General features: G+C 42.0%; 1 protein-coding gene and 1 pseudogene across 4 annotated transcripts in view; both read right to left on the reverse strand.

Moving 5' to 3' along the window:
* Positions 1-16,768, reverse strand: part of CDK6 (cyclin dependent kinase 6) — a 243,913-nt gene that overhangs the window by 14,318 nt on the left and 212,827 nt on the right. For all 4 annotated transcript variants that reach the window (XM_059171112.1, XM_059171113.1, XM_059171111.1 and 1 more), the window contains exons 6-7: positions 7,468-7,518; positions 1,418-1,553 (exon numbers count right to left, since the gene is read on the reverse strand). In XM_059171112.1, coding sequence (XP_059027095.1) covers positions 1,418-1,553; positions 7,468-7,518 — 187 coding nt within the window. The remainder of the gene's footprint in view (positions 1-1,417; positions 1,554-7,467; positions 7,519-16,768) is intronic.
* Positions 14,199-14,282, reverse strand: LOC131830887 (U4 spliceosomal RNA; annotated as a pseudogene).

The following is a 16,768-nucleotide window of genomic DNA, read 5'->3' on the forward strand; positions in this document are numbered from 1 at the left end:
CCCATGGCGGCCGTTTTTTTTTTTTTTTTTTTTTAAAACACATCATCCCTTCCTGGCACAGCTGACTGGACCAGGAATGGTGACTGGGCTCTAGGTAGCAACTCTTATCATGGCTTGGCCAAAAAGGTGAGGTGTGTTGGCCACATTCTTCCTTTTAGGAATCCGATGTAGGAAATACTAACAGAACAAATTGTGAGCAGTGGAGGTTAGAGCTCAAAGCATCCATGAGTTGGCTGAAGTTCTGAAGTCAAAGGGCCCGGCACAGCTAAGGGGGGCAGAAAGTACTACCGAAAAGAGGCAGCGAGGGGGAGAAAAGGCCTGCAGGGCAGAGACAAGCAGACACCCGGTGATGCTCTTAGCAGGACTGAGAGAGCATTCACACTCCGGGTGGCTTTCCACTGCCAGGCCACATGAAACATTCCATCAAACCCCCTTTTCCTAAGGTAATGCAAGTACTTGTCTGTTATCTGAAACCCGGGAAAAATTTTCCTGAACAGCAGGTGAGTCAGCAAGTGTGTCGGTACAGTGAGCCTCTGTACAGGAGACTATATTCTCCTTTCTAATGATAATAACTGATTTCCAAGGATCTGAGTCAAAGTCCTTAGTGAGTGTCTTAGGGAATAAAGCCGTCCTTCTCCGTATCGTGGCGGCGCAGGGAATCTGAGTAAGCCGGAAAACGAGCCACCATCAGGTGAAGATGGAATTAGGGCTTTCGCTGGGAGACCCCATGGCTCTGCGAACATACCCATGAATGACTGTGTCCACGAAGAGCTAAAGAAGAACATTTCTACCACAGCCTACAGACTTGTTGGTCTGCGTCGGAAATGTAGACTGTTTTGGCAGAACGGAGCCCTGGTGCCTCCAGGTCCAGGAGCGCTTTCTTGGTGAGATATCAAAGGTTGTCAGTAGTAGGGAAAGGATACACTCATTACTCACTGGGTTCTGAACACCAAGGGTAGCTCAACAGGTCCACTCCTCTACCTTTGGTCTGTCCCCTGAGTGTAGGGAAGGATGTGGAAGGCCAAGTATTACAAGTCTGAGTCTCAAACAGAACACGAGTCCTTATGTTCGGTGAGGTACTTTCTACCTGCACGCCACCTTCACTGCCTATGGAAAGCGTGTGTCTAGATCAATCGAGAGGCTTCTGTGGCTGCGTTCAAATGAACATTGAAAGACGACCAACTGAAAGCGTGTGGATCAGACTCTTTCTCTTTCTGCAGGAAGCGAAGGTATTCCAGAGTCAGAGGCCACCAGCTCCCGCAGATGTGGGAATGAAAGCTGAAGAGAGGTTGTGGCCTCTTGCTCTATGCGGTTATGGTATGTGATGCCAAATGCTGCGTCCACCTCCCTGGGGACCACCTGGCGGACAGGTTACGTCCCTCAACAGCACCATATAGACCGACTCCGGTGAACTTACCAGAAGTAGGTCTTTGCCTTGTTCATCAATATCTGTTACAAATTTCTCAATCGGCTGAGGAGCTTTTGCGTGAAATGCCTGCCTGGGAAGGGCGACATCTCTAGGCCAGTCTTCTTCTCCTGGGAGTCCAATTACGCTACAAAAGAACCAGGTGTGAACGTTAGCATCATTAGCTGCCATGCTGAAGCTATTTCCCCATCGAAATCCAGATGATGGTGAAGTCTGAGAGGCAGGCATGGGGTACACAGCATACTGGAGGCCCCTCACTGATGTTACTGGCCAGTCGGTCATCTCTGTCCTCCTGCGATACAGAGATCATAGAGTAGAGGGCCGTCTCACAGGAGCATTGTAAAATTCACCGGAAGCGGTAAGAGAATCCTCTGGTGGCACATAGTAAACGTATGAGGGGATGCGGAAAGAGAAAACAGTATTATTACCAGTAAGTCCTGACATACTGACAGAGTAGCAGGCCCACACAGGCATTATTTTCCTTTATGCCCAAGACTGCTTTTTGTATTCTGATCATATTGACATGCTTTTATGATGCTCATCGAGCATGACTCATTAATAAATAAATTTGGTTGCACTTTGGGCTAAAGAATAATTCTCCAAACAGTAATTACATACGTCAGAATCAGACCAAAAAGAGGCTAAAAAGGTATGCTAATCCTGTGCTAGGCAAACACTATTTTATCATTTAATTTCAAATCAAATTAATTTAGTTTATATATATATTTTATATTAAAAATAAGTAATTTTTGTGTTTTAAAAGATTTTATTTATTTATTTTAGAGAGCAAGCGAGCAAGTGGGGGGAGGAACAGAGGGAGAGAGACAAGCAGACTCTGGGCTGAGCACAGCCTGACACAGGGCTTGGTTTCGCAACCTTGAGATCATGACCTGAGCCAAAATCAAGAGCCGGATGATTAACTGACTGAGCCACCCAGGCGCCCCTACAAAACTATTTTATGGTATTCCAAAGTGAGCAAGCAATAAATAAAGGCAATATCATTTATGTTTCCCCCCAAAATTATTCTGGGGTCAGAAACATGGAGAGAGGGTCAAGTGATACAGAAACAGTACAGGCATTGTATGTCAACTATATTTAAATACGAAAAATAAATTAAAAAAAAAAAGCATAGGTTTTGGAAAAGGCAGAATTGGGTTCAAATTCTGGGTTTCACTAATTGGCAGATAAGGACAAATTACTTAACTTCTGTGAGCCTCATAGCCTTCCTTATTTATTAACAATCATAATTTACAGTGATAATTTATATGAAATGCATAGCACAGTGCCTGACACACAGTACTTGTCAATATCAATACATTACCCATTATTATTTTAAAGATTTTACTGATTTGAGACAGAGAGAGCGAGCATGAGAGAGGGGAGGGGCAGTGGAAGAAGGAGAAGCAGAATCCCCCAATGAGCAAGGAGCCCGACATGGGGCCGGATCCCAGGACTCCAAGATCATAACCTGAGATGAAGGCAGATGCCCAACCAAATGAGGCATCCAGATGCCCCACCCATTATTATTATTGTAAGAGGCAAATAATGTTATTAATCTAAAATGCACAATGTATCACTACCACACTAAAAATACAAACTATTGAGTTCTATTGATATGTGACTTGAGGTTCTTCAGAAATGTTATTAGGTCAGTGGCTTTATACAACTTATACACTATGGAGATTTTTTAAAAAGAAGATTTTATTTACTTATTTGAAAGAGATAGCTCACGTGAATTGGGGGGCGGTGACAAGCAGAGTCCATGTTTAGCACAGAGCCTGATGGGGGACAAAGGAGGCCACACCCACCACTCCAAGATCACGACCCACCGGAAACCAAGAGTGGGATGCTCAACGGACTGAGCCACCCACGTGCCCCTGCACCATGGAGATATTATTTAAAGTGTATGTATATAGGGGTGCCTGGGTAAGTCACTTGGTTGAGCGTCTGCCTTTGGCTCAGGTCATGATCAGGGTCCTGGGATCCAGCCCTGAGTAGAGCTCCCTCCTCATTGGCAAGTCCGCTTCTTCCTCTCCCTCTGTGATCTCTCTGACTTTCACTCTCTCTCAAATAAATAAATAAAATCTTAAAAAAAAAATAAAGTCTATGTATAGATAGTAATTAGGTTTGAACAAGGGAAATCAGGGGGTGCAAGAACTTAGGTATCTCACTTATAGACTCTAACTCCAAACTGAGAAGTTATAGTGTAGTGGACAGAATATACGGCTATTCAAATTGACCACACTTTTTTTTTAAGCTTTTATTTTTTTTTTTAAAGATTTTATTTATTTATCAGAGAGAGAGGGAGAGAGCGAGCACAGGCAGACAGAATGGCAGACAGAGACAGAGGGAGAAGCAGGCTCCCTGCGGAGCAAGGAGCCCGATGTGGGACTCCATCCCAGGATGCTGGGATCATGACCTGAGCCGAAGGCAGCTGCTTAACCAACTGAGCCACCCAGGCGTCCCTAAGCTTTTATTTTTAAGTAATCTCTACACCCAATGTGGGGCTCGAACTTACAACCCTGAGATCAAGAGTTGCATGCTCTACCAGCCAGATGCCCCTGACCAAATTATTTTAACTACAGTTAGAAATGGTGCTAGCCTGCATCAGAGCCCTCTCCTTGGCCTGCACTCACTGGGACAAAGGTCGAGAAGATAGGTCCTCCTGAATGGATTTCCAGGTTTCAGGAAGATGTGGCTGTGAACATCACAGGCTCTCTGTAAGGCTCTCTTTCCCCCTGCCTTCCCTCAACACAGCCCAGGTTATAGACCTCACCTGGGAAGAGCAGACACCTGTATTGTAATTGCACCTGTCACTAGGTGCCCGGGAAAAGACACTGTAATCCTACCTCTGTTGGACATGCTGGGAGAGCTACAGTGTTGAAGCAAATAAAGACAGACTCATGGACACAGCTACCAGAACAAGTGAAGGGAAATGACAACTTGGGCAATACACAAATTTGCTTAATAGCAAGATCTAGAGTAAGAATAGAAAGAAAAAAGATACCACTATTAATTATGAAAGGACATAAATATATATATGCTTGGAAAGAATGGGATAGGTAGAGGAAGAAGAGATTGCTTATGAAAGAACTTTATTTGCTTCATTTTTAGCCTTTCAGCTATTTTTATATATTTTTTGCATATCATCGCCAATCATCTAGAAATCAATTATAAAAATTCTTAGTAATAATTTAAAATCTTTTCAAATATATTGAAATAAACCGGGTAGTATGAGCAGCTGTAGGCCAAGAGCAAAGCAGAGTGCCTCTGTGTGTACATGTATGTGTGGTTACATGTCCAGCTAGCTAGCTATATAATAACTTTCAAAAGTATTTCTAAATCTGTTGCCTCCTCTGATCCTATAATGATCTCCTGAGACACAAAGGTCATTATTACTTCCTTTTTATAGATGTGGAAACGAAGGGATGAGTGAAATTTATCAATCACACAGTGAAAGTTCAGCCACAGATCAGGAATGGGAGGGAACCCAGCTCTCCTTATTCCAAAGCCAGTATTTTGTTTCCATTTAACTATGACTCTGCTCTGAAGAATGCTCTAAAATGTCACGAGCTAACAGCATTCAGTTTCACTTTCAAAGTACTTGCTGTTCTTTGAAGTATAAATCTTTCTAAATGCAGAAACAGTTCTCCCTGTAAGAGAATGTAAATGTGGCTTTCCTAAAAAAAAAAAAAAAATCTCTTTAATACAGAGTATGAACTCTAATGGCCCATATACGAATGTTCTGAGACTCTGATAGGTCCATTAAAAAGTGCTTGCATCAAATTTCAGTATTTGGACAGCTGAATATAAGCCTTAAAAGTTGACATTTGTACTATAAAGACTGACAGCACAAAATCTATAAATGGCAGAAGGGACAGAAATCATTTTTCAAGTCCTTTAGAAATGACACTAGGGTGCAGCATTGTCCCTTTTCTTTATGCCAAAGTAACAAATGCAGAGTAAACAGAACATAATCTCAGCAAACAGTGCTAGAAACCAAGAAGGAAATGCTGAAGGCATAAGGCCTACAGAACTTCACGGCTTCTTATTTGCTGGCAACCTAGGGTCTCAGGCCTTTGCTGCAGCGGGGACTGGCTTTCCCTTGGGTGCAAGGTCAAACATGTTTGTCAGAGGTTCTTTCGGGTCCATCTCCCTGGCTTCAAATATGAAGGGGCACTAACAAGGCTAACAAGTCCACAGAGCCCAGAGCTAGAGGTGGACAGAACGCCCAGGTGATGTCCATAAGGGAAAGGCGGTGACGGGTTTAAGGTCTGGCAAGCTGGGTGCTGTCAAGATCACTTTTCCTTTTAACAGAGTCACTGGTGTGTCTGACTTTCCCGGTTCCTGCTTCAAGTTCTCACTGCACACAAGCTACATTCAACAGTGATGCGGAAGACTAGAGGGGGGTTCATCACTTTATGAGCACAGAAGCTGACATCCAGAAGAAGAGAGAACATGAGTTTTGTCCTGAATCTGTCCATCTTATGAAGTGGCAGGAGGAGGAGGGGGAGGAGCGGGAGGAAGGTGACCCGGAGGAGGAGGAGGGGGAGGCGCAGGAGTCTTGGCAGCAGCCCTGGGCCAGGGAAGCCCCCACACAGTAACACCAACAAATATGTTTCAGGCCTTAAAGCCATGGGGTGTGAATCAGCAGTGGACTGGCATCATAAGTCTAGTGGAGCTTTCCAGTCACTAGAAGAACAAATTGAGGTTCCAGGTTTATTCTAACTGTTTTAAGCAGCCATGCTCCGGGGGATAGCATTAACATATAATTAGTTTCTTTACGGGTATTTTTCACCAGTTTTATGGACTGAAAATTTCATAAAGATCACTGAAATTCCTACAAAAATGTTACAGACCAATGATCGAGGCTACTTCTGGCCCTGGAACTCCTACTTTTTTTTTCTTACTTCACCCTGATTCTGATGGGGCTTGGGAAGTGCACATACTTCATGCTTTCTGAGAGGAAAAGCCCCTTCTTAACATTCTAGAAACATGAAAGCATCCATACTCCCACAGGCACAAACATGTAGACATGAATAGAACTCTGCAAATCATTGAGCCAAGTAACAATTAGATCCAAAGAATTTGAGTGCAAGAAAGGATCTTAGAATTTACATCCAAAGTTTCATTATTCAGGTGAAGAAGTTAACGAACAAAAAGGTTAAACAAGGGACGCCTGGGTGGCTCGGTGGGTTAAAGCCTCTGCCTTCGGCTCGGGTCGTGATCCCAGGGTCCTGGGATCGAGTCCCGCATCGGGCTCTCTGCTTGGCAGGGAGCCTGCTTCCTCCTCTCTCTGCCTGCCTCTCTGCCTCCTTGTGATTTCTGTCTATCAAATAAATAAATAAATCTTTAAAAAAAAAAAAAAAAAAAAAAAAAAGGTTAAACAATTAATGATGAATTATAACCACAGCTATCGTTTTAAAAGCATTCACTATGTACCAGGCATCGTGTATACACTTTACACAGCATTTTAAATGACTTTCTCAAGATTGCACAGAATTTAGCCACAAACATATGGTTAGAACCTGGAAGTCTCATTTTCTGTGTCGGTGCTCCAAAGAAAAATGGCTTGCGGAGCTTACCAACCAACCGAAACAAAACAATGCAAAACCAATCTAGATGACTCAATGGGGATACTCAATGGGGACAGGAGGCCCAGAGGGCAAGGATGGGTTACCAGGCAACCAAGCACCTCACCTCAGATGGTGGATGCACGTGAAATGGCCCCAAGCAGACAATACATCTGAACACAAGAAATGGAGCTCAGTCAAGTGGAGAAGGAGGATCCTGGAAAAGATTGACAGGAGCAACATAGAACCTTCCAGAGCTTCTATGTTAGGCCATACATCATGATGGGCTCTGCGTAAAACAGCATGTCTGCCATGTCCCCACTCACCACACAAATAGTAAGACCAACTGAGGGGGCAGTGTGGGGAAGGAAAGACAAGAGATAAACGTTTATTATGAATGTCAGACGAAAGGCACTGCGATTGCTTTAAGGCTACAGATGTTGATGTAAATTTACAGTTACTACTTACTCCAAGATTTTTCCAAGCTGATCGACATCCGAACTTCCCCGAAAAAGAGGCCTACAAGAATAAAGATACATATTAAACAGAGAATTTTCTCAAGTTACCATTCAGTCATATTGGTCATGATACCACTGGTCACAGGAAGCAAAAACATTCTTCAAGGGTGAGGAAGGTGTAAAGAAGCGAGACACCTCTCCTTTGGACATTGAAGGTTTTTCTTGCATTTCACTTCATGGTAAGGATCTCTCATCAGTATTTGCGGGTCCCTGACTCCCCGGTTTTATCACCATGGTGGGCATTCTATTCACACTCACTGCAACGGCAGTGCCGTTGGGGAGATACAGGCCTCGGTTTCAAAGCCCTACCCAACTTCCCGATAGTGTAGAACACATCACTGTTCTGGTCTGGAGCGTGGGGTAACGTGGGCTTCTTGGAACCTTGGAAACTTCTAGTGAAAGACCCGCGGATCCCCTTACCCAAGAATCCAACACTGCCACTGGATGCAAACAGCAAGAGGTTTATTGTCACGCAGGTACCGGCGGGTGGTCGGCAGCTCCAGCTAACCGAGCACACCGACCGGAGTGAAGCAGGGTCTTTTATAGGAAGGTACAAACAAGTTTTGGGTGGGGTGCAACTGATTGGTGGACAGTTTGAACTTTTGAAAAAGGCATACTTGGAGTTTGCGGGTTGGCTCCAGGGACCCGCGCGCGCGAAGAGAGCGGCAGGAAGGGGGCGATAAGCTGATTGGTTATGAGGGCCCGCGCGCGCGCGAAAGGAGAGGTGGGGAAGGGGAACAAGAAGGGGGAAGGGAGGAATGCCATCATGGCGTCTCTATTATTTCTATAAGCCACGCGGCTAGAGAAAGGCAAAAGAGCAATTAATAAGCAATTAATCACACAATTGATAACCTAATTTCATACCTAAAAGCCAGCGGTTTACAGAAAAGCAAACAAGCAGTTAGTTATCCTATCTATCTACTAGGGGAGGGGTCTTTCTAGGAGAGGGGTCTTTCACTAGGAAACTTGGAAACTTCTTCTCTGAGCACCCTTTCCTCACCTCTCTGCTATCACAGGACTTCCTCAGGGCGAACCTCTCTCTCTACGGGTCCTGATCCTGCAGTGTGACATGACCTCAGGACCCATTTTTCTAATTTTGTCACCTTCCTTTCTCACAGCATTACGGAACTTAGCCATCACTCCGGGCTTCAGAGGCGACCATGAACACACAGCCCTCAGTGTCTACATTGAACATTTAACTGGTAATTAAATGAGCTCACTTGGTGATGTTTTTGGCATTTTCCCAAGTGGATCAATACCCCTGGAGGGCAAGAATTTCTCTTTCTCTAATTGCCCTTAGCCTTTGGCCTTGTGCTTTACCTAGTGCTTTGCCCTAATCTTTGGCCTAGTGCTTGGTTAATAAATATTTTATTTAATATATTCCTATGGCACATGTGGAAATGTTTCCTAATCCCCTGCTCAATGACTGACCGATATTTTTCAACAATAATGTGCTTTAAAAAATGTCTGTAGCCTATGACCAGAAACCATGTTTTTAAAATGTTATGTATCAATTATAAGTATAAATATTATATATCAATTTTAGAAAAGCCAAACAATGGAATCTTAACAGCTGTTATTTCTAGAACACTAATGTTGAACCTGACGTGATGCCATGTGCTTCCCAAACATTATCTCATTTAATTCTCACAAAAATTTCAGGGGGAAGGTAGTATTATTATCACCCCTATTTTCTGATGAGCATATAGGATTGGAGGTGTTTCATGACTTAGTGAAGGACAAATAAAATGCAGACTTAAAATTCAAACCAGGTCCGCCTTGCCCCAAAGCCTATCTGCTTCATCATTATATCGTAATACGTTTCTTTTGGTTACTAGTGTTCTCCACACTCACAGACAGCCCCTACAGCTGAGCCTCTGGGGTGAAACAGTGCAGAGACAGTGTGAAGAGCACTTTATAGAGAACCCGGCGTCTCGCAAGCAGGTGCCTATGGGCTTCTGTACTTGGACTGCTTTGCCAATGTCCAAGTGTCTTTAAATTCTTCCCCTGCTCTAACAAGGAACAAAGCAAGTCACCAGACTGATGGAAGTTCTCTATTCTTTCCATATACTTTCTGTATTATGGCCTTTCTAAATTTTTTAAATTTAAGTTTTGGGTTTTTTTGAAGATTTTATTTTTAAGGAATTTCTATACCCAACACAGGGCTCGAGTTTACAGCCCTGAGATCAAGAGTTGCATACTCAACTGACTGAGTCAGCTAGATGCCCCTTAATTAGGTTTTTGATTTTAATTCTGGTATAGTCGACACACAGTGTTAGGCCCTTCTAGATTTTTACATTCTTCCCCCAGTGCAACTGTTTTACAACTGTTTTGCTCCCATCTTAATGGATAACACCATTTTTCTTTTCCTTTCCAAAGCACAGAACTTGGCTTGCACAGAAACAACAGTGTCCTTTCTTTTCACACTCCTGTTTCCTTAGTATTAAGGTATAAAATTACAAAACTACGTATGACCAGCATTCTGAGGTTTGGACAAACACAAACGACCCCTCTTTGTGTCGCATGTATCACACGTATCTTGGATGGCTTGACGGATGGGCACGCTGGGTCAGCAGGCACAGAGGGAACCGAGGACACGCCTTTAATCGGAGAAGCTGATGAGGCAGCTTTGTAAACATAGCAAGCCCCTCACCTTGTGTGAAGAAGGCTGGTACCCACAGGATCATGGAGCCCCTTAAAAGAAACTGGCCATGGCTATTGGGACACAAACAAGGCAGGCTACCTTAAGTGGATTTGTTTCCAGGCAGAAGCACTAGCCCTCCTCTTTCCTGAGGTGGGTTCTGGGACCCCAGCCTGAAGCTCAGCTCTGGTGGGGCTCATGCTCTCACTGGTTTGCTTTGTGGCTCCCTTTTTGTTTTTCTCCCTTGGCAATATTGTAACATTTTTGCTAGCTCCACTGTGCACTGAAGCAAATGCTTGCTATATTTTATCTTACATTTGCTATGTTTTAGTAGAGGGCTTTCAGATCATGTTGTCCACCATACTTCCAAAGCCTGAAGTCTTGTCTCTCTTGGCTGGACCTGGCCACACACAATGAAATGTGCGTTTACATCCTTGAGTTAGAACTGGCTCATGAGTTTGGCCTGCTTTCATGAGTGCAAGAAGCAGAAAGGTCTGAATCCTAACCACTTCTCTGTGACCTTCTGTGGGGAATACTAGAAACTCCAAAGCAACAATTCACTGTATGGCTCAGAATGACTTTTGCCACATAGGAAGACCTGACATGGGACTGTGAGGTCTATTAATTGGGCTTGATGATGGATATGGATTGGCTTGAGTTATATAGAACCACTACATCCTGACCGTATGCAGTTAACTCCTCTAAAACAGTTGGGTGCAAAGACACAGTCACAAGGTAATGGCAATGAGCCACATGAAGGTGGAGGGCAAGTCTACCTGGAACTGGTACTCTTAGTTGACCAAAAGGTGGTCATGAATGTGATCAAATTCTTAGGACCATCCATTCAGTTTGGGGCTGAGAAAGTTTAAGTTTGTATGTGATAGAAGATGCTATGTTCATTAGACACATGCAGAATTGACAATGGATTTAGAGGAAAGATGAAAGCTTTCATCATGATTACCTCTTCGGGGTGCTATAGTGGAATCCCAAAATGTAAGAATAAGATTGTCTCAATTCTATGATACAATTTGTCTTTAAATAAGGCTCCTTGGTTAAAAGTCTTGGCTGTATCAGGTCTGTGACCTGGATGCATTAGGTACTGAGGACTGTATTTTTACTAAGGTTACTTTGCTATTTCTTCCTTCCTCAGATAGGCTGAGTTAAATACTCTTCAACTCATGTAATTTATGGCATATTTCAGGTGGACAATGATGGACATCTTTGACTATATTCTTTGATTTAGTGGCAAGGGAGAGTTTAATTTTACTGCCTTGAATAATTTTATAATTGTAGGAATGATTCAGCTAAAACACACACATACATGAGTCAAACTTGGCTGGTTCTTTATTACCATGACATAAGGCCGAGTTGGAAGGAAATAGAAGGCTGAAGGACCAACATGGGGGAGAGCAAGACACAGAAAGAATGAAAGACAGCTGAACTAGAGATGGCCAGACAGAGATAATGTGAGGAGGTCCCAAATAACTCTGAACTCTGTTTCTTCCTACTGCCTAAACACCTACCTTTCCTGGAAATCTCAGGGAATATTTATATGGGCCCTTCACGATGACTGAAGATATGAGGGAATATTTTACTCTGTATCATGAGACAGAGGCTCATAAAATGAAAAAGTCATACATTTTTCAGTCACTGCAGGGAGAGGAACCACTAAGCTATCCTAGAAGCCTCCTGTCCCAGGTGACATACTTACTAATTCTTTTATTTTTTTAATTTTTTTTATTTTAACGATTTTATTTATTTATTTGACAGAGAGAGATCACAAGTAGGCAGAGAGGCAGGCAGAGAGAGAGAGAGAGGAGGAAGCAGGCTCCTTGCCGAGCAGAGAGCCCGATGCGGAACTCGATCCCAGGACGCTGAGATCATGACCTGAGCCGAAGGCAGCGGCTTAACCCACTGAGCCACCCAGGCACCCCTTACTAATTCTTTTAAACTAATTACTTAAAAATAAAATTAACAAAAGAGATATTCTACTGAAAGCAGTAAATATGAAGCCTGGTTTTATATTTTTTAAAAAACACTTCTTTTTTATATATAAATTTTGGGGGGGAGGTTAACTAGCAAAATGGGAAAGATTATACCTACCAAGAACATTCCCAAATAAAAACTGTGCAATTATTTTATTGGATTAATAGACTAAAAAATCCCTTTATTATACACGGCATTACTGAAGGACAGTAACTTTTATGTATTTTACTATATCAAAAACTATAATTAATTAATTACTTCAGGTGACTTCTTTCAGTAATTTAACCAAATGTTTGGGTAACGGTGCACAAACATTATCGGTAAAAGTCTTTTGTTCAATCTACATTTCACGGATCCATTTCTAATTTTATACATTTCCTTTCTCTTCACCTCAGCTATGATCCTCCTTTTTCCTCTGGTTTTCTCCACACTCACTTCTTGGGATGATGAGCTTCTTTTGCATAAGCCTCCTCCCATCTCTCATGGCCCTCAACTTCTTTTCTATTTCAAATTCCCACATAAACAGAACTGGACCCTACTGGAAGACTTGGCCATTCTACTCTTTGAAGTCAATGTCTTTGACAAGATAAATAATATTTGGGGGAAAATATCTGAAACTGAACATTGTTATGTTTTTATGAAAGAGAATTTTAGGTTATTTCCAAGTATTTTCTTCAAATACCTTTCTTCACTATTATGCTTGATAATAGTCAATGCTGATAAGATAAACTTACTACAAACAATACATTTTAATTTATAAATATAAGCATTTTTTTTAACGAAAAGGGGATTATTGCAAAATACAATGACTAATTGCATTCATTTCAAACCAGAGCAAAGTAAGTTTTCTTCTCATATGACCATAGGTGCTGCATGCCACAACAAAATGGTTCCTGGGGTTTTCTGTAGCAAGGATTTTTCCCAAAGCTTTTTTTGAATTTCAGCCCTTAATGCACAGCACTCCCATCCCCCCCACATGTTGATTTTTCCAGGTATTTGTCAACCGGGGAAAGGGCATAGGCTTTGGTGATGAACTGTCCTGGGTGTGAATCGCTACTCAGTCATTTCTCTCTGAATGACCTTAGGAAAGTCACTTAGCCTCTTTGAAGCTTATTTGCTTTATCTGTAAAATGTCCAGGTTATAGGAGACCTACAGTAAGTGGCAACTAAACACACAAATACTTTCTCACACTCATACATGGTAGACATCTCTCTTGTTCCTGGCCACTGCTATACACAAATGACAACAAAGTGTTTCACATAGTGAACAAGAAAGGAAAGGGACACTTGTCACCACACAGTGGAAGCCCAAATCATAGTAAAGGCTAATAATTACTCCTCTGGGGTCACTATTCTCTACACCTGTTCCAACTCTTATACCTTTACCATCAGGAAAACAAAGAATGAATGTGGGCGCCTGGGTGGCTCAGTGGGTTAGGCCACTGCCTTCGGCTCAGGTCATGGTCTCAGGGTCCTGGAATCGAGTCCCGCATCGGGCTCTCTGCTCAGCAGGGAGCCTGCTTCCCTCTCTCTCTCTCTCTCTGCCTGCCTCTCCGTCTACTTGTGATCTCTCTCTGACAAATAAATAAATAAAATCTTAAAAAAAAAAAAAAGAATGAATGTCAGGTTTTCAAATAAGGTTTGATTGACTTGGAATTGGCAAGATCATTTCTTCCTCTGTACGTAGTTTTAGCAACACTCACTGCATCTTTTTTAAGCGTGAAGTGATTTTTCTTGGGTCAAATGACAAAGAACACCAAGTTTCAGATCACATGCCTTTTTAAACAAACTAAAAGAACATGTAACTATCATTCATAAGCTCAATAAACAGTGGAAAACATTTAGAAGTAGGGTATGTTGTCTAGCAGATGAGACGTGTATGCTGATATGTCTGTTATGGGAAGGAAATGATTCATGCAGAAGGGAAGATGAAAGGTTTCGTTCAGTTACAGTACTTTCATTGTACTGAAAAGACGAGGAAGTCATGGATCACCCTATAGAACACCTCAGTAACCTGCATTTGACCTGCAGTTGTGCTGTAGCTGCTATCTTTCTTGATTAGCAGAGGAATTTTCAATTAGTAATAATCGTGCCTCAGATAAACCTCATTGGCTACTATACTGCCACTGCGCAAAGCTGGCAGAGGGATTTTCCATGTCCATAACATGACCTTTGGAAATATATTGGTTACTATTTTACGCTTGCTCCTGTGTTCAGGTATAGAGAGAGCGGTTATCTGTTAAATTAAAAATGTTAACTTATCACTTTACAATTACCACCTATTCAAATAACCAGATTAAGCAGAAAATCAATTAACTGATTTGCTTCGTAAACACTAATTGAGTGATCACCCACTAAGCACACAAGACTGCATTAGATGCTGGGAGATAACCCTTCCCCCCAAATATATATTAAATATAAATATTATATAATATATGGTCTTACTATATAATATACATATATTTCAGTTACACATTTTAATACAAATATATAAAATATAAATTTATAATATCTATAAATATATATGTATATGTGTGTTTGTGTATGTATGTATATATATATAACAAACTACCATAATGATCCTTGCTTCTGTGGGAGACATGAGATACAAACGTGGGATCTTGAAATAAAGAAGTTTATCTCATGTTACTTTGGGAGACAAAAGCTCAAGACAATCATTTAATCTTTACTAAAATGTTGGGAGATAGTCTGACTGACTGTCTTTTACAGATGAGAAGTAAAGAAACTTAATCAAGGAAGCTCTGCTCAGTGAGTGGCAGAGTTGGTCTGCCTGACTCCAACGGACAGCAAACAGAAGCAGTGTTTTAGAAAGATTGATTATGGCAGAGGTTTCCTGAGTCACTCAGAGGGGATAAAGACAGAGCCAGGGAGGCCAATGGGGAGGTCAGAGAATGAATCAGAGAGATCACAAGGACCTAACTCAGAGGGAGAGAGCAGATGGGAAAGAACGCAAAGACATATAAGGGAAGGTGATCTGAATTTGGTAAAAAACTCAACATGTCTTGGGGGGTTAGAAGCAGCATGGTTTTAAGCTTCCAGGCTGAATGAGAAAGGTGACGAGAGGGTGGTGTGGGAAGATCAGAAGATAACTGACTTAATTTTACACATGTTCCTTTATAATAAAAAATAATGTATAGAACAGTGCTTTGAAATCCGAGAATGAAAAACATGTAAAAGATTAGTTAAGCATACCAAGATAAATACTGGTAACGTATGTGCACGCAAACACTTGGACGTGGATGCGTGTGGTAGCACTCTTCATAACAGCCCCAAAGTGGAAACAACCCCAAGGTCCGTCAGCTGACAACGGGATAACAGAACGTCCTATAGGCATACAATGGAGTGTCGTTCAGCCATAACCAGCAATGAAGCAGGGGTGCCAGTGGCTCAGTAGGTTAAGCATCTGCCTTTGGCTCAGGTCATGATCCCAGGGTCCTAGGATCTACCTCACATGGCATCAGGATCCCTGCTCATAGGGGAGTCTGCTTCTCCCTCTTCCTCCGCCCCACCCCCTGCTCATGCTTTCTCTCTCTCTTTCTCTAAGAAATATATATAATCTTTAAACAAACAAAAAAGGAATGAAGCAGTACTATGACATGAACAACACTTGAAAACAGTAGGCTAAAGAAGCAGCTGGTCACAAAATACCATGTATTTACTGCACGATTCCATTCATACAGAAGGGGCAAAGCTAGGAAAGTAGATTAATGGAGCTGCCTAAGCCTGCGAGGCTTGAGGGGAATGAGATGTGCCTGTGCCTGTTAAAGGAATAGAGTGTCTTGCTGGGTTGATGAAAACATTCTAAACTTGATTGTGGTAACAGGTGCCCAACTCTGTGGATATACTGAATTAAAAACCACCGAATTTTTATTGGTGAATTGTACAGTATATGCACTGTAAGTCAATAAAGTGGTTTAAAAAAACAGTTAAGAAAATGTATTTCGAAGCAACGGATTCAGAAGGATGGTAAAAAACTGCTTTAGGGGACACCTGGGTGGTTCAGTCAGTTAAGTGTCTGCCTTCGGCTCAGGTCTTGATCCCAGGGTTCTGGGATAGTGCTCCCTGCTCAGCCGGGAGCCTGCTTCTCCCACTGCCTGTTGCTCCCTCTCTGCTTGTGCTCTCTCTCTCTCTTTGACAAATAATAAAAATCTTAAAAAAAAAAAAAATCAAAAACTGCTCTAAGCCCAAATACATAAAAAAGGCGTAAGTACATGGTATTAGAGTGCAGTGACATTTATTTTACCATATATTCAGTCAAGCACCCATTTGGAGACATGTGCTCTGTAATTTCTGAGTAACCTACTAAGAAGATCTCAATTTACCCCCAACACCTGACTCTATCAGATTAGAACTAATCTGATAAACCAAAAAATATAATAAGCCAAAAATAATAAGCTAAAAAAGTCTCTGTATAAACAAGGGTTTTAACAGAACTATCTTCTGCTTTCCTCTGGATGGCAAGATTATGGGTGATTTGTTTGTCTTCTGCATTTTTCTATAATTTTTTCCTCAGCATCTTTATGAGCACTAAAAACTTTTATAATCAGAAGTAAACCCCCCCCCCCCAGCTCTGTGACTTGCTAGATAGTACCACTTGTATGCC

The sequence above is a fragment of the Mustela lutreola genome, chromosome 4, assembly GCF_030435805.1.
Source record: "Mustela lutreola isolate mMusLut2 chromosome 4, mMusLut2.pri, whole genome shotgun sequence".
Classification (NCBI taxonomy): domain Eukaryota; kingdom Metazoa; phylum Chordata; class Mammalia; order Carnivora; family Mustelidae; genus Mustela; species Mustela lutreola.